The sequence below is a fragment of the Microtus oregoni genome, unplaced genomic scaffold, assembly GCF_018167655.1.
Source record: "Microtus oregoni isolate MIOR12 unplaced genomic scaffold, Mior012 000019F_ref0000042, whole genome shotgun sequence".
NCBI classification, from domain to species: domain Eukaryota; kingdom Metazoa; phylum Chordata; class Mammalia; order Rodentia; family Cricetidae; genus Microtus; species Microtus oregoni.
Genome location: NW_024543078.1, coordinates 20020815 through 20044643, shown reverse-complemented (window position 1 = coordinate 20044643; position 23829 = coordinate 20020815). Strand labels below are relative to the sequence as shown.

The 23829-nt window shown below is 47.1% G+C and overlaps 1 protein-coding gene across 1 annotated transcript; it reads right to left on the bottom strand.

Annotated features, from left to right (window-relative positions):
* On the bottom strand, positions 1 to 23802 carry B3gnt2 (UDP-GlcNAc:betaGal beta-1,3-N-acetylglucosaminyltransferase 2). Its single transcript, XM_041669486.1, has 2 exons — positions 23563 to 23802; positions 1 to 2594 (listed from the first exon to the last, which is right to left on the bottom strand). Exon 2 carries the CDS (start codon positions 2583 to 2585, stop codon positions 1392 to 1394), a length of 1194 nt encoding a protein of 397 aa, XP_041525420.1. The 5' UTR covers positions 2586 to 2594; positions 23563 to 23802; the 3' UTR covers positions 1 to 1391.
* Between the last annotated feature and the right edge of the window lie 27 nt (positions 23803 to 23829).

Below are 23829 nucleotides of genomic sequence, written 5' to 3'. Positions count from 1 at the left end.
TTAAAAAATACACTCACTTTATTTCCACTTTTTCCCCAGTCCCCAGTAGCACAGATGAGAACCCTCTAAAACACAAAATATTTCAAGAAAGCATGTTACAAGGTACAAGGTATAAGCAGTAATTTGGCAGAACTTTATCATCTCTAGCAGTTCATAACCCCCCCATCCAAATTTTAAAATTCAAAAATAAGAGTTAACTTTATTCAACGTATGTTACAGCTTAACATTAAAAACATCATGCCAGGGTCTGGATCTGGGAGGAGTTGGGGGAGGTGAACATGACCAAAACACATTGTATGAAACTCTCAAAGAACTAATTAAAAAATGAGAAAAATAAAATAAAATATCATGCTCTAGTTAAATATTTCACAAACAATACTGTATACAAATAAAATATTACACAAAATATTTTTAGGAAAATGTTTTGGTCTTTGATCTGAACAATAAATAAAGACACAGGCACTTCTACACTCAGGGAAGCGGCACTACCCAAAAGAGCCCCATCTAAGCAATATGTGGTAATATGGCAAGAGGAGAGTCCTGGAGTCTTAAGCTGACAAACCACTTAAGAAAATGCCTTCAAATTCTATCTTTCCATTTCAAGTTCACAAGTCACAAACGCCTCCCTGGCCCACACTGAACATTCGCAAACCCATATGGCTGTTGGGCTACTCAGGCTTCAGTTGGCCCTGAGGCAACCACACTCAAGATCTTCAAAATACTAAAATCAGATGAACTATCATGATGCCACCCAGCAAACCGAACACAAGTAAAAGAAAACCCTCTGCCCTTCTCACGGCCCGCGGTCAGACGAGATGAACGGTGCGTGCTGCTCGGTGGCTTTCCTCTTTAAAGAAAGTGACAGGGTCTAGTAACAACGAGAATACTGCTGGGGTGGCAGGGAACTCGGACATCAGTCCACTTCCTGGACCATTTTAAAAGTCCATCAAAATCTTAATGAAAGTAAACAGAATTCCATTTCACAAAAAAAAAAAACAAAAAAAAAACACCTGATCATGCCCTGTGCAGTCTTAATTAGCCAATCAGCTTATAAACAAACCCTTGGTGTCGAGTCACCATTACGATGGGAACAGGAGCAGACCATTACAAGGATCAAAAGAGAAGAAATTCTAAATCACGGCCAAATTCTAAACATGATTTTGAAGAAGGAAAAATGAGAAACTGAGGGGCGGCAGCCAGAGGAAGGGTCAGGACAAATCCCAATCATCCTGCCACACTTTTCCCTGGCCACAAAGGTGAGGAACTGAAGGGCCTGGAAGCCAGGACGCTACTCATCATCAAGGCTGATGGTTGCATACAGAAGTCACCCTACTGTGAACATGGGAACCAGTCAGGCGAGGCCTCCCTGTGAAATGCAGCTCAGCTGTACTTTAGCATTTCAAAGTAGGACTTTGCAACTGAGACCAAATATCAATCATCTCTTGAGGTTTTCTGCTATGTACTAACATTAGATCTATATATGAACAAATATTCTTTTTATTTTTCTCTTCGATATCAAATGTCCTGAAGCCTTTGTGTTTCTCAGGAACAAGGCCCAGTTTCTGAAGGCACATTCCAGTATAAACGTCATCTATGGGGTAGAGGTGGACCCGGTCAGTTATATTGTACAGTCTCAGGGCCAGGGGGCCGGAGTACAGAAATCCACCTCCCCCCGCATACGGTGGGTAGACCCCCGTGTAGAAGACTTCTGGGATGTAGTACTTCAGTTTCTTATCCCGATGAGGCCCAGCATTGTGGATCACGTCACCTATAAACAAATCTTTGGCTTTGTTCTTGGATAAGCTATTCAAGTAATTCAGGATGTGATGAGTGTTGACAAACACGTCATCGTCGCCCTTGAAAACAAACTCCACGTCTGGACAAGAGGTGCTCACCCACCTGAGAAACAGCACCTCCTTCAGAGACAGGTTGAAGAACGTGTCTCTGTAGTTCCACATGAGAATGTCCTGGTGCTTCTCACTCTCAAATTTCAGCATGTCTGAGAGGTCAGGGTGGTTGTCCTCTGGGGGAGTCTTGCCCAACAAGAAGACTCTCACTACCGTCTGGTTCCCCACGTTGGTTTCTCTGCCCCAAGATTCCCGGATGGCTTGTCTTCTGGCGAAATGAGGAATGAGGGATTTAATGGCCAGCAGCAGGAAGGGTTTCTTGGCGCACTTCTTAGGTTGGTCTATCAGCAGTGAGTAATTCCGGCATCTCAGATACAGGAGGAAGTCTTTAAATCTGTCCGGCAGACTATTAAAATCTGTCACGGCTGTCATGACCCTTGGGTCAGGCTCACAGAAGCCCAGGTGACTCGTGTTTGGAGACGTGGACCAGTCCCCCGTCTGGTTGGCCAGTCTGTTGAGGATGGGGTTGTACCACTTGTTCAGCTTCTCCTGCTCTCTGTTCCAGTATGCCCGGGGAGGGCTGGACAGCTTCCAGAACTTCTCTTTGGGTATGATTACTCCCCCCTTTCCATTTTTCTCTTGACTACTGTTTTTGGAGACTTCCACAATCAGATAAATGAAGACATTTGCCATCATCAGGACACCCAACAACTTTATTCTTCGGCGGCCAACACTCATTTCTCATATCTGGAATAAAAGGGAAGCGTATTAGTTAACTCTGAATTTGAGTTCCACCACGTACACTTTAGGTTGTTTTTTCAACCTTTCCATGAAAGCTTAACGTGGTGACATATGCCCTTATTTCCAGCAACTCATGTGGCAAATGAGTCGCTGAGTCCCAGGCCAGCCAGGGCCACGCAGTGAGGCTCACTCTTTCTTCCTTTCTTACTTTTAAAGTCTCCCCATGAAGAATGTTTTAGAATAAGGACACCAATTCACTAGTTCCGGAACAAATTAAATCTCAATTTCTCCATCTATAAAGTTGGGATGGCTGTAGAAAACATGTGATGTCTGTATTCCAGGCTTTTGAAATCATGCCCGGCCCACTGCAACCACCATGTAAGGAATGGCTATCATCAATGTTATTTTAGATGCTCATAGGGTAGAAGCAAACATCACTAAATAAATGACTTCACGGTTGTTCGACTATTTTGCTTAATAAATACAAATCGGTGCACTGCAAACTAACTTGCCCATAATTCATAATAATAAGCTTTTTATTCTGGGAACCAGTATGCACACGTGCACACAGTATCAATGTTAGACCACATACAATATCATATCGCTTACTCTGAATCTTGTCACTTCTTTAAAAGCGCAGACCCAACCCTGAATTATTTCCTAACCTGCCAATATAAATAAAATACCAATTAGCGGGCTGCTTTAGGTTCACTGGCTCCTAATCGCGAGTCCCAAGGTAAAAATGATTTGAGTGCTGGGAACGCTGAGAAACTATTTCATCATGGACAGCCCACACCATAGGAATTCACAGTTACTTTGTGCCTCTTGTAATATTATCTAGCGGTTTGTATTGAGGACTGTCCAACAGTTCTACTACAGAAAGCTTACAGTTAAGCCCTCCATAACACACATAAGGGGCTGGAGAGGTAGTTCAGCAGCTAAGAGCACTTACTGCCCTCGCAGGGGACCCAGGTTTAGTTCTTAGCACCCCATATGTCAACTTTCAACCATAAGTAATTCCAGTTCTGGGGGATCTAAAGCCCTCTTCCAATCTTCTCAGGTACCAGGCACACATATGCTATGAATATATGCAGATAAACACACACATACAAAATAATGAAAAACAAAAATTAATATATGAAAGGAAACAAGCTTGCCTGTGCCAAGCTAACAGACACTGCAGACTTCCTTTTGCTACTCTTTCTTAAGCAATACAGGACTACTATTTCCACAGTGTCCACGCTGCAGTAAGCAAGCATTGTAAGGAAGGAGAGATCATTAGCGCGCCTGGGAGGAAGCCTCGAGTGGCAGTGTGCACCTCGATTCCCAGTACTTACAACACTGGCTACCTAGTAAGCTCACGGCCAGCCTGAGCTACACACGACTCTCAAACAACAACAACAGACCAAGCATGCCCCAGAAGACCGTGCTAGGTTATAAACAGATGGACCATTTCATCTAAGACTTGAGCATCTATGAATTCTGGTATCTGTGGGGATCCTGGAACCAAACCTTCACAGATACAAGGGCAACTCAGTAAGTTAAAGGGTTTGTCTTAGGTAGTTTGTTTTGGGAGGCGGAGTCTTGCCGCATTATTTGGGCCCAAATTCCAAAGCTCAAGCACATGGGGTCCCTCCTGAGTTTCATTGTTTTCATTTTCTTTTAAAACAGCTCCCACCACAAACCACCACTCCCCTAGACGGCTGCAAGTCCACAAGAGCCCTGCACAGAAGAGACACTCCAACAGGCCACGCCCCCACCCCAGCTCTCCAGATCCCACCTATGAGCCAGCAGAAAGGAAGGCTGCCTTATACCACAGGAAGACAACCACAAAACATGTCTTACTTTTTGATAATAGTTGAAAAGCATCCCTGACCACACGGCCTGAATAGTATCTAACTGTCCACATCCTTCTCAGGACAACTCTGTCCAGATGAACTTTTTGTAAGTACATCTTACAAAATCTTGCCAGTATCAGATGCTAATAAAGAATCAATTGTTTAATTTAGAAAAGTCACAGACATCTTAAAGTTTGACTGCTTTTTGAAACAGGGTCACACATAACTCAGGCTGACTTCCAACTTACTATATAAGCACACCAACTTTTCATTTCTGATCTCCCTGCCTCCACCTCCCGAGGAGATTACAGGGGAATGCCACCACACCCAATTGCGTCCTTTCAAAAGATATCATTCAAAAATAAAAAGTTCCCACTCTTTTTTTAAAAAAAAAATTCTCCTATTTTTATGTTTGTGTTTTGAGTGTTTATCTGCATGCATTCATGTGCGCCATATGCATGCCTGGTGCCCCAAGGCCAGAGAATGGCATCAGATCCCCCCCCCCCCCCCCCGGGAACCAGAGTTACAGAATGCTAGGAGCTGCCACTTGGGTGCTGGGAACCAAATCTGGTCCTCTGCAAGTGCTCTTAACCACTGAGTCACCTCTCCAGGCCCCCAAAATGGTTTTCTTTACATTGGAAGCCCTTTGTGGGGCTGAGGGTGGAGTACTCGCTATGCAAGCAGAGGCTGGGTTTGAACATCTAAACCCACATCAAGCTGAGCGCATGCAGCATGCCTTCAATCCCCTGCTCCTATAGGAGGATAGGTTCAACAACGCACAAGAGACCCCACTTCAAACAAGGTAGGAGACGAGGGCCAGCACTAGTACTTGGTCTTGTCCTGCACACCTATGCCGTGGCAGGTGCGTGTCCACACGAACATGTGTGCACACAAAGAGGCCACTTCCCTCAGAACTACTAGTCTCATGGCTGTGAGCCCTTTCTCCTCTGAAAGAGGCAATAAGAAAAAGTATGGGCTTGAACAGAGAAAACTATGAGGACAACCTTTGGAAAGGTGCTCAGGGAAAAGAAATAATACACACAAGCCACAGAGTGGTTGCGCACACGCCTTTAATCCCAGCACTCAGGAAGCAGAGGCAGGTGGATCTCCCAAGTTTGAGGCCAGTCTATTCTACAGAGTGAGTTCCAGGACAGTCAGGGATGTCTCAAAAATCAAAATAAATAAATAAACAAACAAACAGTACACACTGTGATTACAGGCAAAAGCTTAACACTTAGACATATTTCCAATTTAGAAATATGTCTAATTTTAAAATATTAAAAAAATTGAAATACCGATAAATAAAAGACACCAGATTACAGAAGAAGACAGAGAAGTACACATACTACTTTAACATAGCAGGTTGTGAAATTCTACAGCTAATTTCCTAAGATGCAGTATAAAAAAATGACTGCAGATAAATCAACAAGCCACGTCTAGGTTGTGAGGGCCAGGAATACTGGAACTCAGCCAGAACCATGTGGCATTTCTCATAAGTACATCAATCTTTCTTTTCAAAAAATATTGAAATTTATTAAATATATGTATGAGTGTTTTATCTACAAGTATGTCTGTGCACACACTGCGGAAGTCAGAAGAGGCTGAGATCCTCTGGAACAGGAATCACAGACTGCTGCTAGCCACCATGTGGGTGCTCAGAACAAATCCTAGGTCCTCTGGAAGATCAGCCAGTGTACTTGACTACTGAGCCGTCACTCCAGTCCACTAATCCTTCTTGAGAACAGATGAACACATTTGAAGCTCTCAACTGTGCTTGCTCAAGACAGAGCATCATCCTATTATCCCTGTGTGCTGGTACCACCGCCACCACACGCCCAGCCAAGTTCACAGGATGCCACTCTAAGAGTAAAGAAAATAGGGATGGGGCTGAAAATAGGGTGAGCTGGATCCCAGAGTGGGGCTCTCATTGGTGAAGTCTTGGGGGTTGGCACAAGAATGAAAAAGCTGGAGGCCTGGAGTCTAGTATTACACCCATCTGTGGCCTAGAGCCTTCAAAGAAAGGGAAACAGGACAGCAGACAAGCTCCTGGGCCCTTCAGGAAATGCCAGCCACTGGAGGAACCTCTTCCACTAATTTCAGACAGGCATTCTTCCAGACTTACCTGAGGAGAGAGATGAGCACCCCAGTTCTAACTGCATATTCCCCCAGGGCTAGATGTTATCTGTCACTTGTGGCTCAGACACTCTTTTAAGAGAACTTTGCACTCTGAAAGCAAGTGAAGTTCACAGAAGATAATAAGGCAAAGATCCCATTAAAAAGAGAAAAAAACTGTGGGAAAAGCTATCTAAATAGTTAAGGAATATAAAGCCCATTTTGTGGTTTCTGGTGTTTTCCCCCCAGGAAGTTACATTGCTTAAAACGAATTTAAGAAAAACACCAAAGTTGGAGAAATGGCATACCTCCTCCACTATGAGACCCAGAATTTTCAAGGAAAAAAATCCTAGATGCAAACATCAAAATTTTGACTTTTACATTTCTTTGAACAGAGATGGACACTTTTCAGAGATACCCCCTCCCCCGCCTCCCGGTTTCTCTGTGTAACCCTAGCCATCCTGGAACTCCATCTGTAGACCACATTGGCCTCAAACTCAGAGATCTGCCTGCCTCTCTCTCCAGAGTACTGGGATTAAAGGTGTGCGCTACCACTCCCGACTAGGAACAGACTACTTCTATAACACTATAATTAAATTTAACAAAAAAGGTGGGGACTGTCTCTAGCCAAGAGCAGAGAGGCATTGCAGCTGTGCAAGCCACCCAGACGCCTCCCCAAAGGCTCCAAAACACTAGACAACTAGAAGGCACTGAAGGCCACGGTGCTGACAGGTTCCTTCCAGTTCTGAAAGCTGTAAACACTTCAGCAAGCTACTGGCCAAAAGACACTTGCTGGTGACCAGGGTAGTCATAACAACCTGTTTTCAAGGGTCTCAGGAACAACAGTCAATCAGAGACAGCACCCGCAACACAATCAAGCCAACCCTAAAGCCTGCATCAAGACGCCTTGTGTAGTGAGTGATATTTCATTTGCATTTTAATAAATAAAGCTTTTTTTTCCTTGTCCAACGTCTCTCTGCAGCTGCTGTTCCTTTCTCATTAGCATTAAGAAAATTCAAGGTTAATAAAGCATTATGCAATCTATTTCTGGGGGTATTTAATGGGGATGGTTACAAGTTAATACTGGTAATGGTCAGGAAAAAAAGCTTTATTTATTAAAATACAAATGAAGTGTCACTACAGCCTTGAATTGCCCTCAGCACTAAGGTGCTACGAAGGCTTGGATCCGAAACGTCCTGCGAAGGCCTGGTCTCCAGTCTTGCAACTATGGGAGTACGCTCTAGTGGAAGGAACTCACTTCCTGATTGTCATCAAGGGACCGCTCCCTCAGCTACATGCTCCCACCATGATGCATGAGGGCCACCGCAGGCCCCAATGCAATGTGACAAAGTGACCATGGACCAAAAAAATATTTTTTTTTTGGCATAGGCCAAATAAACTTCCCCACCACCTTCAAGTTTATTCAGCACAGAAACCTTGCCAACACACAATGCTAAGAGTAAAAGGAAGGCAGGATCTTTCTCGTGAAATAGAAGCAGTCAGTGCCCCCAACCCAATCGGGCTAAGACAAGGCTAGAAACCCAACTTATGAGTGTACACAGGGGAAGGAGTCAGAGGCCTCTGAAGGGAGCCTTGCTCACTGCTGTTCAAATCCGACCAGAGAGAACAGAGAGGAGCCCTGGCCTGCTGCCTCAGCCTGCTCATTCCCGCGCCCTGCTGCTGCTCGGGGAGCCTGGGGCAGGCTGCTTCTCCAACACCTTTACCTCCCATCTGTAGCTGCTCCCTGCCAGCCATTCCTGGGCCCTGTTCAAACAAACAGAGGAGGACACAGTTTGCAGCTAAAAGGTTCTGTGGGGAGAACAGCTTCCAGCAAAATGGCAGATGGCAGGTTACCAGGGAGGGCGATCAGCAGGGCCAGAAGGCCTGGGCCATTCCTAGAGTTCTGTCCTAATCGGTACTAGAGGCCTGGCCCAGGCTCTTGCCAGGGCTGGGCAGGGGAACCCCAGGAGTTCCCCACGACACCAGGATAGAAAAGTGTGCTGCCAGCACTTTCTGTCTGTGAGCCACAGAACAGGCTGAGTCTCAGGAATTGTTTTCTAGTTAGGAGGTTTCCCCTCCAAGTTCAAAATTAAAAGGAAAAGGTACTTCCAATGAGTCTGTTCAGTCACATGTCCCCACGGGTGGAAACACAGATCAGTGTCTCCTCCACAACCCATTATGGCTAATCTGCTCAAGTGGAATTTACCATTTAAAATAAAATTAGTCACAGGACTCAGGTTTATCTCGTGGCAGAGCACCTGCCCAGCAAGCAAGAGGCCCCAAATTCTTCAGCACCTCAACAAAACAAAAACCAAATCTACCTCTGTATTTACCCTTTAAATAAATACATGCAGAACATTTAGAAAAGGAGAAGAAAAATAAACAGGTCACCCTTCCCTGTCTTTAATAAAGCTGAAAAGAATTGTATAGTCCTTGGTGGAAAGATTGTGGAATTTAAAAACAGTTCTGGCTAGGAGATAGAGATAGCCTAGACTCGTATTCAGGCTAAAATCCAGTCTGACCCCTTCCGTCAGACTTAGCAGAGCCGAACTATTTCCTTGACCTCTCGGCGCCTTCTTCCTTATTCTACAACATACAGCTTGGGGTCTACATGCCCTGTCACTCAGCAGCTCTCTGCCAAAGCTCCTGCTTCTGACACCGTACACTTCTCCAGTTTCGTCCCTCAATGACTAAACTAAGACGTTCTCATCAACCCACTGAACCTCCAAAAGAAGGGCCCACGGTTTAACACATAACTCCTGAAACTAGTTTCAGAATGTTTCAGCTCTAAGTTTCTCTGCATTTTACATTTGCAGAATGTTGGGTTGTGGGCACGGGGGAAACCCCTGAATTTCCTTTTCTGTACCTCCCTGCTCTCTACATTCAACCAGGAGTCGCAGCCTGGGCTCCTACCTCCATCTTGTCATTCACGACTCCTCCTGGTCTCTTCTCCATTCATCGAGCCTTGAGCCCATACCCACCCGGAGAACCCAAAGTTCACCGCTCACGACAATGACCAACTCCCAAGCTGATCTGTCTGCACGTGACCTCCCTGCTCTTGCAGCTCCACAGTGAAGTGAAGACACTACTGAATGCAGCCTCACTTTACATCTGCAGCACGTGCACGCATGCGGGCACATACACACACGCGCACACACACACACACACACACAGACGGACACACACACACACACACACAGACGGACACACAGACACACAGGTGACACCAGCTCACTTTCCTCACCTGGTCAGGGCAGCCCGTACAGAGGCATCTGCAAGGTCACTGAAAACAGTGAATATAAAGTAGAAACTGGACTATTAAATACATACAACCTTTTCCCAAAACGGTATTAGAAAAGCCCCTTGCATGTGGACTAGCGAATTACATGAAATATTTAAATTACAGGAATCTGCTGCATTCTATCAAGTACTGAAGAGCAACACGAAGCTAAGACTTTCTGGAGTTAGGGATCCTGAGCTCCAGAAGCAGTGTCAGAAGGAAATCTAAGGAAACATCACAGTGCTCCTGCAGCCAGGAGCCGAAGGGGTCTTCCCTCTTCAGGAGAATTCTAAGTCACCACGGCTGACCAGAGAGGCTCAGTGCAGCTCAGGACAGTGCAGGAGGCTAGGCCACTACACAGCCAGCCCATGGGGCCCACGAAAGTGCGCGTTTGAGGGCTGAGGGCTGGGTACAGACCACTGTCTCTGCCTCACAGATCCACTGTGCTCCAGAGTGAGACACAGCCCTGCCAGACACTGGGGAAAGCTGTGCCCTGGCACCAGGGAGGGCGAGAAAAGCAACCAACATTCTAGAAACATAACCGCATAGTAGCCACTTATAGACAGGAATTCAGAAAGAAAATCTCTTCATCCTGCCAGCAGAGCAAGAACCACCAACTTACAAAGAGAGTAAGGAAAATCAGCTAAAGGGCCCAGATCCCTTTTCAGAGGTCAGCCAACAGCCAGTGTGTCAGCAGCACAGGCGGGAGGTGACCAGTGAACCAGTGCAAGTCTCTACACCATCAGCCCAGAGTCATCTCTAACCACAACACTGTTGCTCTTTAAGAGGCCACTAGAGTCCTGCACAGGGAGTTAGCAGAGGCAGTCAAAGGCACAGCTTTAACTGACAGCAGGGGGTAAGACAGGCCTTGAGGTGTCCTGTGGCAGGGCTAATTTCAGAAGCACAAGGAGCAGCAGGCTGCAAGAGAGCTGGGGTGGAAACACAAAGCAACGGTAGGCAGATGAGCTCTGGAGCCTCTAAGACAGTGTGGGTAGGAGCTGGTGGGCCCAGGGGTTCTCCTACTTCGAGAAACCTGCTGCTAATGGCTACACAGAGAAGCTGCGACCAGGCTGCCAGACAGCTTACAACACTGTGTTTTCTTTCACACCCCGGCTTAAACGTGAAAACTGATCAGTTGTATCGTACACAGACACTGAATGTCCACGGTGTGCGTATACAAACGCAGCTGGCTTTGGGTTCACTGGGGCAGCCTGTCTCCTCACAGCTCTGAACACCCCTGACCGCAGGACCAGTCGGTCCACTGCTTCACCAACTGCTAACGATGGGAAAAGGGATAACGTGCCACCAACTCTTCCCATCCTCTGAGTATTTCAGAAAAACGGCAAAGAGAACACAAAATTCTGAAGTCATTTAGCGGCTAATGCTTGTACTGTGGCCACACCCAGCAGAGGGAGAAGCCAGACTGTCTGCTGTCACACACACACACACACACACACACACACACACACACACACACACGAGGTCACACATTGTCCTTAACCTCACCGGAAAAGAACACGTCCCTCTGTTCCATCTACTCTCTTCCCGAGTTCCCTACTCTGTCCTCTGCCCAGTAGTCCGTCAGGATGCCCTCACACCCTTTCATTTCCACAACCAGCTCCCAAAGGTGAAGCGGTTAGGTTGAGAACAGAGAGCTAACCCCAGTGGAGGTGAGCTTTGGCCTTTGAACCCAACCCAGAGGCTTCCTCCAAGGAAGACAGCTCCTACATGACGGAGAAATGAAATCACAGCATGTGTTGGCACCTGAAGGGGCGTACACAATTCTAAGAAAAACCAAGGACTGAGACTAGAAAAAAACACAAAACAAAACAAACCTCAAATTGAGAAAAATAACATAGCAAATGTCCAACTGAGGCCTCTGGACTGAGGCACACTGGTCTGGTAAGAGGCATCATTTATGCCATGGGTTTTATGACTCATGAGCTACTCTTGATTAGTTACTCATTCACACGAAAGAATGAGAGTCTGGCAAAGGCTCAAACTAGCCCAGCCGCAAACATGTTCGTGCAAACCTTCTATTAGAACTTTTAGCCTTCAGCTCCCTTCCAGCGGCGAAGCCCGACAGGAGGAACCAGCAAGGCCACAACCGAGTCTCGCCTGGCCAAGAATAACCCAGTCCACAACAGGTGACTAGAAGCCGTCCTGGCTACAGGTGCACACGTTTGTTTCCCCACAACACACACATGCATTTCCCACAGGAGCCCAGCCCAACTGCAGAGAAAACAAATTTCTAGACCAGGGCCATAGAGATCATTCACCTCATTTACAGAAAAGGCCCCAAGGCTCCAGGGACAAGAGCCTTGTCACCCACAGGGAGAACCAACAAGTCACTGTCAGTGGGCAGTGAGAATTACTGGTGACAAAGACTTTCTCCACCGTCTACAAATTCTGGTTCATTAAAACAACAAAACCCTCCATTGTCTTAAGTCTCTCACACCCCCCAACCCCCCTCTGGGACAGCTTCTATTGCTTCTACCTCTGAGGTCTCCTCCACATTCATCTGACTTCGGGCTCTGTGATAAAGGTCTAACGGACAGCAGGACTCTTGTCTCTAGTCAGTCTGCCACACCAGACGGCCAGAGTGTGGAGGAGAAACCCAGGGGCTCAGGGACAGGAAGGGACAGCAGGCCTCTGCTGCTGTTTTCAGACGGGACCTCTAGGCCGGCCTTGAGTTCCCCACACAGGAATGACCTTGAGAGCTCCTGCTCCCCAGGACTTCACCCCCCAGGTCTGCAGAGCTGAAAGTATACACAGCCATCACAGCTTAAAGGGAAGCTCACCCTTTCCGACCAAGTTTCTAACGCCGCTCTCAACACAGTTATTCTTGGTTAAGTTCATACATGGGCCACGAGTTTCCCTCTCTAGTCCTCGGCTGGCTACTTGCCAACCCTTATTCCTCTCCATAAGGTCAAAAGCCTCTTGGCTTTAAGGCCTCCCTTACCGCTACTAACTAGGACATTACCCAGTACCATCCTCAAAACAGACACCTGAAAGCAGCACTCAGGAAACAGTCACAGCAGAAATAGTTCTATAAACAAACACAGGCCCAAGGGATAGGGAAAGGGAGGAGGAGGCGATTAAAAATCAATAAAAACGCACAAGCATAGATTATAGCACTGGACTAGAAACAGAACCCCATTATAAACTGGGCAGTTCTTCTGGAAATAAGCAGGCCACTGGCCTTGACTTGGTTGTTTTGGTGTAGAGATGGGCTGGGAGTTGGCTCCCCATTTCTACAGACTCATACACTCAACTCAGTAAAAGCAATTAGGAAACAAAACTTAACTATTAGAATGGCCACAATCACCTTGTGCTCCAGCAGCTTTGACATCCTCTTCCAGGCACCCAAGGGCAAATGTATTCTCATTCTCTCTCTCTCTCTCTCTCTCTCTCTCTCTCTCTCTCTCTCACACACACACACACACACACACACACACACACACACATTAAATAAAAGTAAATCTTCTAAAAAGGTTTAAGAACACTGGCTGTTCTTCCAAAGAACCCAGGCATCTACATGGGGTGGCTCACAACCACTCCTCCAGGGGAGCCAAAGCCTTTTGGGGCCTCCACGGGCATCCACATATGTGGCATGCATACATACACATATTAAGTAAAAACTTTAAAATTTTTATTCTTAAATCATCTATGTAAGGCTAGGCATGGTGTCACACACCTGTAATTCCAACACCTGGGAAGTCAGGAGGATCACAAGTGTGTGTAAAGACAGCCCAGGTTACCCTGCAGAGACTCTGCCTTAAAACAAACAAACAAGCCGGGCGGTGGTGGCACACGCCTTTAATCCCAGCACTTGGGAGGCAGAGGCAGGCGGATCTCTGTGAGTTCGAGGTCAGCCTGGTCTAGTTCCAGGCCAGGCTCTAAAAGTACAGCGAAACCCTGTCTCAAAAAAACAAAACAACAACAACAAAAAAAAAAACAACACCACAAACCCGTTATTCCCAACAGATACTCTATGGGCAAACTCTGTCTTTCTCAATTCTGACAAATTATATTTGGTAATTCCTATGCCCTGTAAAATAGTTTGAAGGCATCCCCATTATCAAAATAAAAGATACAACCTCTAAAACTCAGGAAAGCACTGTGTAAACAAGCTGCAAGATGGGACTGCACAGAGCACATTAATAATTATCTTCTTTGTAACTTCAATAAATATTTAAACTTAAACCGACGACATTCATGGTGCTTATTTTAAGTAACCTAATAAATTGCTGCGGGAAGTCTCAACTTCATGGCTGTTAAGATGAAGCCTTCTGGTGACACATTTCCCCTAGAGAGACCATGTCCTTGGTCACTGTGAAGACAGCCGGAGCTCCTGGCTTACAGCAATCTGACTCCTCTGGAAAGAGGCGTGAGAACTGAGGATGAGTGGGTGGGATGAGCCTAGACTGCATGCAGCCCTGGATTGGCTCCTCAGCACCACACAAACTCGGGTTGGGGGTTTGCCTATAACCCCAGTAGGAACTGACACTGGAAGAGCAGAAGTCGCCACTACATAGCCGATCCAAGGTCAGCCTGGAATACCTAAGTCTTGGCTCAAACAACACAAACAAAATCCTAGGCATGAAAACCATAATAGAAGCCTGGTGATCCAGCACAGCAGCAGAGCGCTCGGCTAGCATTGCCCCAGACCTGGGGCTCCATTCTGAGCAAGGCAAAATAAAATAATAAAATAAGAGAATGATGTCACTCATTACTTCGTTTACAACTTTAGTCTAGGCTTACTTTAAATAGAACATTTTAAATAACAAACTGTACACTTAAGTCCTCAGGCACTGACTAAGCGAGCATTCCTCCTAGCCATAAGTATACCAAGGGCCCAAAGAATACAATAAAGCCAGGAAAGCAGACACCAAGTCTCCTCACTTGAGGGAGAATCTGGCCCCTAGGATCAGAAACCTGCCTGGGGTTCCTTGAAAGAAGCAGGAGTCAAGAACTAGAAGCCCAAACGCTCTCTGCCCTCCGCCCCCAAGAGCAGCAGCACCCAGAGGGACGGCACCCCACCCTCATTCAGCACTCTGCCAAGGACCAGCCCTGTCCATCCAGGAATGCTACTCCCAAAGCCCCGACAGGTCTCTTGCTTCTCAGTTCGACACCATCCCTGACGGGCCAGGCTCCATCCCTGCCTGTAATCACCTCTTCCTGGTGCCCAGCACGCCACAGAGGAGGAAAAGATCCAGCCCTTGGATGTATATTACCTGCCAGGCCTGCTTCCCAAATAGAATGGCTCCAAGCCCAGAGAGAGGCTGTACTGTGCAGTCTCCCTCAAGAGCACAAAAGATGGATGCTCCCCGAGCACCCCACTAGGGCTAGCACCCCATCAGTAAAAGCCAGGCGACACTCATTGCTCTCTGCATGAGCAGCCTCTGCAATGTCACCTCTCCTTCTCTGGGAAGACTGTGTTCCTAGTGACATGTGACCCTGGAGCAAGCCATCCTTCCCCTCCGCTCCCATCCCTGTTCCTCCAGCCTCTTGGAGGCTGCTTAAATTTCAACTACTTACTGAGTGGTATCCGCGGACTGTTTCAGCTAAGTTTTTTAAGAATAAAAATAGAGCATATTTAAAATACATATCCTTGAAGTAGTGACATTTTGGCCTTTCATCCAAAAGTCCTGTTAATAATGATGGTTGAAGAAATCGTTCAGTAATCCAACCAAGACTAATGGCTACATATTTCAAGAGGTGAAGCAGTATGTCTTTCTCTGGCCACTTGCCAAGAAAAATTAGTGTTCATTCTGTATACGGGCACAAGGCAGAACAGTCGGGAAATCCAGCCCCCGCCTCTTTACAGGCTCATCACCTCAGTGTTACACCCCAGCCAGCACGTGCAGCCATTTCCAGGACCAGCAGGCTTGCCTGCCCTACCCTAACTCAGGGGCACTTCCCTCTCCGGCTGGGTGCCCATGGCAGACAGGATATGGGCAGGGAGGGGCGAGAACAGTAGGATTGCCCCAGAGGCTTCACCACAGACGATCTCAAAGTTTCCATTATAAAGAGAGTTTGTTGTTTTTTTTTTTTTTTTAAAAAAGACAACCCACCAGAACCCTGAGAACAAAAACTCAAAAGAAAACATTCAGTTAAAAATAGGAGTATTCGTGGGAGATATTTTAAATTCCTTTGAAGGGAATAATTCCTTATGTGGCAAGAAAAAGTAAGATGGTTGCCTCTCATTTAAAGAATCAAAGCAACCAAGGTACATCTGGTGCCCATTAGGGAGCAGCCCTAGGACTTCAAGGCTCTCAAAAGACCCCCCAAAAGCCCTCCCAAAAGATGGCTCAGCACCCAGCATGCCCTACAGAGCCTAGTAGACTAATACAATGTAAGAGCTACAGGAGAAGCTGTTAGCTTTACCTTTAACTTGTATTACTTTTATTGTTGCAACATTATTTTCTATTGTCTCATTTTCTATCTTTCCCCCCTAAATATTTTCCATCTTTGGTTGAATTTTCCACTGCCGAGCTCAAAGATTCAGAGGGTGCCATCTGTTAATAAACCCACCTCATCCCTTTTTGATGTTAGACAAATAATTCAAATAATTTGATTTTTAAATGTCACTGACAATCTAAGGTCAGAGCTCAAGGGTCCTTTTCAGCACACAGGCAAGTGCACGCGCGCGCACACACACACACACACACACACACACACACACACAGTTGGTAGAGCATTTCAAAGAATAAACGCTCTCTTAAAACCCTGAAGATGAATTTTAAGTGTGGAGTTCATGGGCCACAGAATCTTGCTTGAATGTTAGCGCCTTCACAGTCAAGACTTGGAGCATTCATTCCACCCACCTGTGTGTGAATGTGCCCCGAAGCATCTGAAGACAGGGCCTCACTGTGTAACCTTAACTGGCATGGAGCCTGCCTCTGCTACCCAGTGCTGGGATTAAAGCTGTTCACCAGCCAATCTTCAGGTTTATCATGCTTTTACAAAGGGGTAACGAACACCCTTAACCTTTGCCATGGTTGCCAGGATGCTTGTTGTCGGTCACAAAGTCAAAACAACTGGAGCAAAACCTCCAGTGGGCTGTCACGCTGTCTGCCCAAGGCCACTGTTCTAGCCGCCCATCAGACACTGCTCCCCTAGGGTAAAACTGCACTCTCTGGTGGGCACAAGCACCCTGTCCTAATCAGGCTCCTAGCCCTCCTTGGACCTTTCCCAATCCCCTTTCCTTTCTAGATTGTCATAATTATTGAATCCTGCTGACTTCCAGGCCCAACACTGCAGGCCATGACCTCAGCCTTCCCTTCCCCCAAACACCTTCTCTTTCTCCTGACTCTTGGCATCTTTGGAAACTGGTCAGAGTCCTCAAAATGGGCCACTCAGTAGGGTTGAACCAAGTCTGTTGCTAGGATGGGACCCTCATAGACACTACTCCAGACTCCATCCAATCCGATGTGCCTGGAAGTTCACCCTCTTCCACATCTTCCTTAATGTTTCCAAATTCCATCCCATCACCCATGAGTTGGTTTTTACACCTCTCAAATGTCAAATGCAATATACACTTTAACCATGAACCGCTCCTGGGGCCCTCAGTTTTTCCCACCCAGGACTAATGAGATAAGCGAACAAATACCAACAGGCAGTGGCTAAAATAGACAACCACAATAAAGCTGCAGCTCACTGAAGAGGCTGGTGAACATGCTGAACAGAGAGGAGTGCTGGAATGACACTACTAATGGAAGTGGTGGGCACAAGAGCCAAAGGCCAGGATGGGAATGGGAGGAAAAGGGGAACAAAGGTGGAGCAGTCCAGTAGGGGACACCAGAACTTCCAACATTCCCACAGAGACCAGAGGAGTCAGCCTGAGAAGTGACCTCCAGACATTGCTATCTTTAAAGGCTCCTCAGCTGTGAGAACACACCAGCAGGGAACAATCAGACAGTCCTGCAGGGACACATACTACACCAGGCCTCTGAGCCACCTCTCTGCCTCAAGTTCATCTTCCTCAACAACTGCAAGAGCATTCCGCAGCTCTCCACTACCCCCCAACTCTCTCTAACTCCTGTCTCTGCATGGTCACTAAGGCTGTGTCAAGACCTTCCTCATCTTCCCTGTTCTTCAAAGCGGAGCTGTAAGAGAGGGTGTTCCTTCACCTTGAACCTTCCACTTGAGCCTCTTGCTGGGTCCTCTCTCTTAGCTTGCATCCCTCAGCCCTCTGGATGCTTTCTCTGCTCTTGAAGTGTTTTTTGTTCATCCAGTGTAGTGCAGTCTCAATACCACTTCCTCAGGAAGCCTTTCTTGGCTGCTCCCACGGTATCTTGTAACACCGTTTGGAAGCACACACTATTGGCCAAGCACTCTGCAGACTCAAAGGCACAGACAGGACCTGGAACCTTTGCGGTTATGCAAACATAATGACCATGAGCAGCCGTTCCCTCTCAAACTCTGCCAAAAACAGTGTGCCACTTTTTGTGGGCAAAAGGGTCTGTCCCAAGGAGAGGCCATGGCGTGCAGGGTCTCCAGCCCAGGTTTTCAAAGCTCTGCTATGTCTGCAGGGCACCCTCTAAGGCAGACCAACAGACATCAAATGTCATCGAATCCAGCACTACTGGATTTCCTGGTCATTTCTTTCTTTTTTTTTTTTTTTTTTGGTTTTTCGAGACAGGGTTTCTCTGTGGCTTTGGAGCCTGTCCTGGCACTAGCTCTTGTAGACCAGGCTGGTCTCGAACTCACAGAGATCCGCCTGCCTCTGCCTCCCGAGTGCTGGGATTAAAGGCGTGCGCCACCACCGCCCGGCTCCTGGTCATTTCAAAACTGCCGAAATGCAGAGATGAGCTCCTAGAAGGGTACGAAAGAAACTGGTGACGGAAGTTATCCTTAACGTGCAGGGCAACCGAAGGCCTCTCCTTGAAGTACTCTTGAATATTGCTTATAAATAAATATAAAAAGGTCCTTTTGGAAAAACACCAAAGTATCGTCCAAGTTGCAATTACAGAACGAGAAGTACCCATTAACAGGCAAGGGACCCGAGGGCACCGACACACTGAAAGGGTTTAAGTGGCCAGAAGGAAGCATACAATTAACACAGCTGGCAATGGGCTCTCGCTTTCCAAATGATCTACTCGCAAAACATGAAGTGGTAAATGCTGTCTGAGCACTCAGGGGCCCCCATCACCTCACCTTTTACAAGCTAGCTCATACCATGCAGGTGCCCAAACAGCTCTGGGTGGGGCATCTCAACGTGGATCAGCAGAGGTAAACAGGAGGTCATCACCTTTAAGACTAAATGCCAAACAAGGTATTCAATCAACAGATTTTATTTCTAACTTTCAACAAAAGCCCCCCCATTAGCCAGGTGTGGAGGTGCACGCTTTTAATGCCAGCACTGGGGTAGGCCGAGGCAGGGGGATGGGAGTTTGAAGGCCTGCCTGACCGTCCTATTGAGTTCCAGGACTCAAAAACAAGACTGAAGTAGCTTTTATAATGACATGGCTTATTTAAACAGAAACGATCTAATTCCTTTAGTTATCAGCATCTCAGCTGTGGTGCTCGTGTTTTATTAAATTTGCATGTATGAGTACTTGCATCTGCTCCATCAGTCACGGCACACAGGAGAGGTCAGAAGACAACTTGCGGGGGGGGGGGGGGGGGGGGGGGGGGGGGGGGGGGGGGTTGCTTCTCTCTGAGATCCAGGGGTTGAACTCACACAGTCCAGGTTTGATGGCAGGCACCCCCATACTCACCGAGGTATCTCACCCACCCAGGTATCTTAGTTGTATCATTTGCTTTAATTTTCCTAGCATCTCATGGTTCAGGGAGGCCAAGCAACACACACATCATCACAGAGCTAGTGTGGTAAAACCAGGTTCAAACTCCACTGTTTATAAAACACTGCGTGTGCTATGACTGATTCTAATTAACTAGAGGTCAGGTAAAACCAACCTACAGCACTGTAAATGACATTTGCAGTGATGTCACTCTCAAGGGCGAGCACAGGAGCCTTTAGAGAGCGGAAGTTCCTACTTCTTAACATAAACAGGAGCTCACATTCACCGGTTCAGCACAGGCTACATTATGTCATTAACAAAAAGGAAACCCTTGGTCAACGGACCCCAAGTTCTTGGTTCTAACTACCAAACCATCTTTTCACAGTTCACAGGGCCTTGCTACATTCTTAGAACTGATTACCTTGGTTAGTAAGGTTTTTGTTGGTTTTTTTTTTTTTTTTTTTTTTGGTTTGAAGAATCTAAACAAACCTAGTTTAAAATGTCACAGAATGAAAAGTGGAAAGTATCGATTTCCTGACTACTGGGAATTTCCCCTCAAGGAGAAAAATCAAAACAAAACCAAAAGAAAACACCTTTTCTTTTGCTGAAGGGAATGTCTATAGAGACACAGAAAATAATCTGTGATAATTTATTACATTTACATAAAATATGGACACCTAAAAGTACCATAAATGTTAAAAATACACATTATATTTAATCAGATACAATGCTGGCTCTCAAAAATTGGGATTTTGTTACAATAATGAAGCCAAGCCAAGCAAACAAAGCTGGCAGCAAAAGTAACAACTTTACAATACTGGCAACATACAGTTGAGACTAATAGGAAAACTCAGCAGGGCTAACTTTTTCTAGGAGTAACTGCACCCGGATACTCAGGAACCAGTCCATCAAACTGTAACTGCTTCTCAGGCTCTGTTCGGACTGGCAAAGCCTCTCTACCAGTAGGCGATGATGAAATGATTACATCAATTCTCAAAAAGCCTCACCCCACACACGCACACACCCCTTATCCAAACAGTAATTGCCTCTCTAGAGAGGCAGAAATTCATCCTACCATTTTAATATATTCATCAAGTACCCACTCCAGAAGGGGAGAAAAGACAGCTGGAACTACATCTGGGGTAGGGCAGGGTGAGCTGGGCCTGGGGTTAAGTGCTGTCTCCTTACCTGAGTAATTTCTGTTAAGTAATTAGGAAATATTTACTGCTTTGGAAATAGTTGAGCCTCATTCAATTCATGCTTTAATCTGTACACAGCATAGAATGCCAGACAACTGTGACCCCAAAGCAATCAGAGACGACAAAAGACTGCTATGGTAAGTTCTGAGAGTTTTGGTAATTTATACACTGCTATTTGAGTGTTTTAATGGGTTGTATTACCAAATACTAGCCTGGTTGCAAAATCTCAAAACTCTACTTAGTAATTTTTGAAGTATGAACAGACTGTCTAATAAAGCTGTTTTAAAATGCCCGAAGAGTCAAATAACATGCCCATTAAACGAGTTAGGAAAAATTAATAGCACCCACCCAATGTGTCAAGACAGGTCTGATAGAGACCCGAAATTACGGATTATTTTGTTTGTTGTTGAGATAGTTGAGATAGAGTCTATGTAGCCCTGGCTCTCCTAGAACTTAAAAGATCTGCTTGCCTCTGCCTTCCCTGTGCTGGTATTAAAGGTATAGGCCCCACACCTGGCCCTAAATTATGGCTAAAAACAAAACAGTAGCCATTTCGAAGTTTACTTGAGAAACAAAGACTTATCCTTTCTCTCCTTCATTTGAGAAAGCCCCCCAAATTTCTAATATAGAATATCCCAACTTTAAAACCAACCAGCATCATTTTAAGATGAGCAGTATTTGGTCTTGTCTCCTAATATAACCCTTAAACATACACACACATTTGAACAAACAGTATAGTGGAAATTCAACAGTAAATTATCCATTCCCCACTTTTAGCGTAACTGTAATATGTTAAAATTAGGAAAATCTATTTTTTTTAATGTTTTTGGTTTTTCGAGACAAGGTTTCTCTGTGTAGCCCAGGCTGGCCTAGAAGGTAGTGATTAGCTAGCCTCTGCTTCCTGAATACTGGGATCAAAATATGGACCACCATGCACTGCTTTGAATTATTTTTTTTAAAGTGTACCTTCGAAACCATAAGCCATCTCTATGCCCAGGCCTTACAAAAGCACAGGGACTAGGCGAAAGCAATTCATAAGAAAATTATGTTTGTTTTTCTCTAAGACTACCTCATTCCTTAGGTCTTAAAAACCTGCTACCTCCATCTGTCAAGCTTGGGCGATTTCAGCTAGACAAATCTGAACGGTTCCAACAACAGATCACTGTTTTTGGCAAGCGGAAGCTGAACCAGCGGGAACTTCGCTGTGATCTCTTTAAGCACTTAAGCATCCTATTCGTCTTCAAAAACAACCATACAAAGCAAGTATCCCGTTTCTGAAACTAAGCAGGGGAAACAAGGCTCACGCTAACTTGTCACTTAACAGCACGTGGCAGAAACAAGCCCAGTGAAGGGACTTAAGTTTAACGGAGAATTCGGCATTCTATTATATTTGCCATCTGCACAAAAACACTAAATTAAGAGCAACAGACAGCGTCCCGAGGGGGAAAGCAGTATTCACGCTGGAAAAGAAGTTTCAAGCGATCGGCTGATTAAAAAAAGACCACCGCGCTGGAAAGCGCGGAAATTACTCAGGCCAAGTTCTACGGGGCTCCGGCACACTTCTTTGGTCTTAAAACCTAACCAAATATAAAGAGCTCTCGGACTGTGCGTAAAAACTCCCCGGTTCGACTAGGTTTCATAATCTCTATTAAAAAGAAACACAAGTCGGACTAGGACAGGTGGAAGTGACCAGCCGGCCTCGGGCGGGTCCCTCGCGGTGAGAGGTTTGAACCCCACTGGAGCGCACTCTGGGCTGGGCCCTGGTCCCACCCTCCTAGTTCAGTCCCGTTGCCTCCCCCCACAAAACCTGAAAGAATCTGTTATAAAAGGAAGCCTATTTTCACCCACTGGCTTTGAAACCTGAAAAGCACGGCTTACGGGGGGGGGGGGGGCTAGAAGGGCAGAAGAACAGGTTTTATAATTCCCATCAGTCTATCAAGTTGGGGGTGCTGACGCGAACACCGCAGGCAAGGGAGCAAAGACCAGCCACCCTGCAGCCAACCCAGGTTACAAAATGTGTATAATACTTTTCAAGATGACCTCGCACGCCGTGACACTAAAAAGTAGCCGTCTTCACTGAACTTCCTTTCCACCTAAGACCCCACAGCTCAGGGGACCCCAAGAGAGTGCAATTAACCAGACGCTGGGTATCAGGTCCCCAAAAGGGTCCCCGCTCCGCAGGCGCGCCCACCCGCCACTCGCAGGGTCCGCTCCCCAGGCTCTGTCCTGAGTCTGGTTAATCATTCAACGCGGGCAGCGTGGAATATTTTATTTTAGAGGTCAAAGCGAATGGTTCTCCCGAAGTTTCACAGAAACCAGTCTTTGGGGACTCGGAGGTAACAGTGCCTGCAGTTTGGGGGAGGGCGCGGGTGGAAAGCGGCCGCCAGTAGCTCACAAACACCTGATCTGCCCCTGCGGCACCCGAGCCCGGCGCAGTACGCGGGCGGGGCAGCACACCGCACGCGCCGCTCCCCCACCGCCCGGGCCCGCACCTCCCGCGCGGGGTGCAGCGCGGCCCCAGGGTGTCACTGCCCTCTCCCTGTGACAGCAGGAACAGCGGAGGCCGAGCAGGTGAGAAGGTCGGGGAGGAGGGGAGAAGGAGCGGTAGGTGAGAAGGCCGGGGAAACGATTGTGCGGAGGCCAGGGAAGTAAGGAGCCGGGCGGAGGGGAGGAGGGCCCGAAGGAGCAGACACCGCAGGAGCCACGGAGGAGCGACGGGAGTGCAGGGCGCCCGCACCGGCCGGAACTGGCGGCGGGGCGGGGACGCCGGGCCCGTGCCCACCCACCCGGCCCTACCTTGTCCGGGGGCAGCTCCAGCTCTGCGGGGCGGAGCGGGAGACCGCGGCCGCATCCACGTCCCAGCCGCGCCTGCGGCTCAGCCCCGCGATCGCCGCCGCTCTTGCTCCATGCGCCGCGCGCGGACCGGCAGCCCGGCGGGGTCTGGGCGGCTCCGGCTCGCCTCGGCTCCAGCACTTGTTGCCGCGGCTGCCGTTGCGCCTCACTCCCCGCCGCGGCTCCTGGCACCGCCGCTGCCTACGGCGTCCCCCCCCGGCCCCGCCTCCG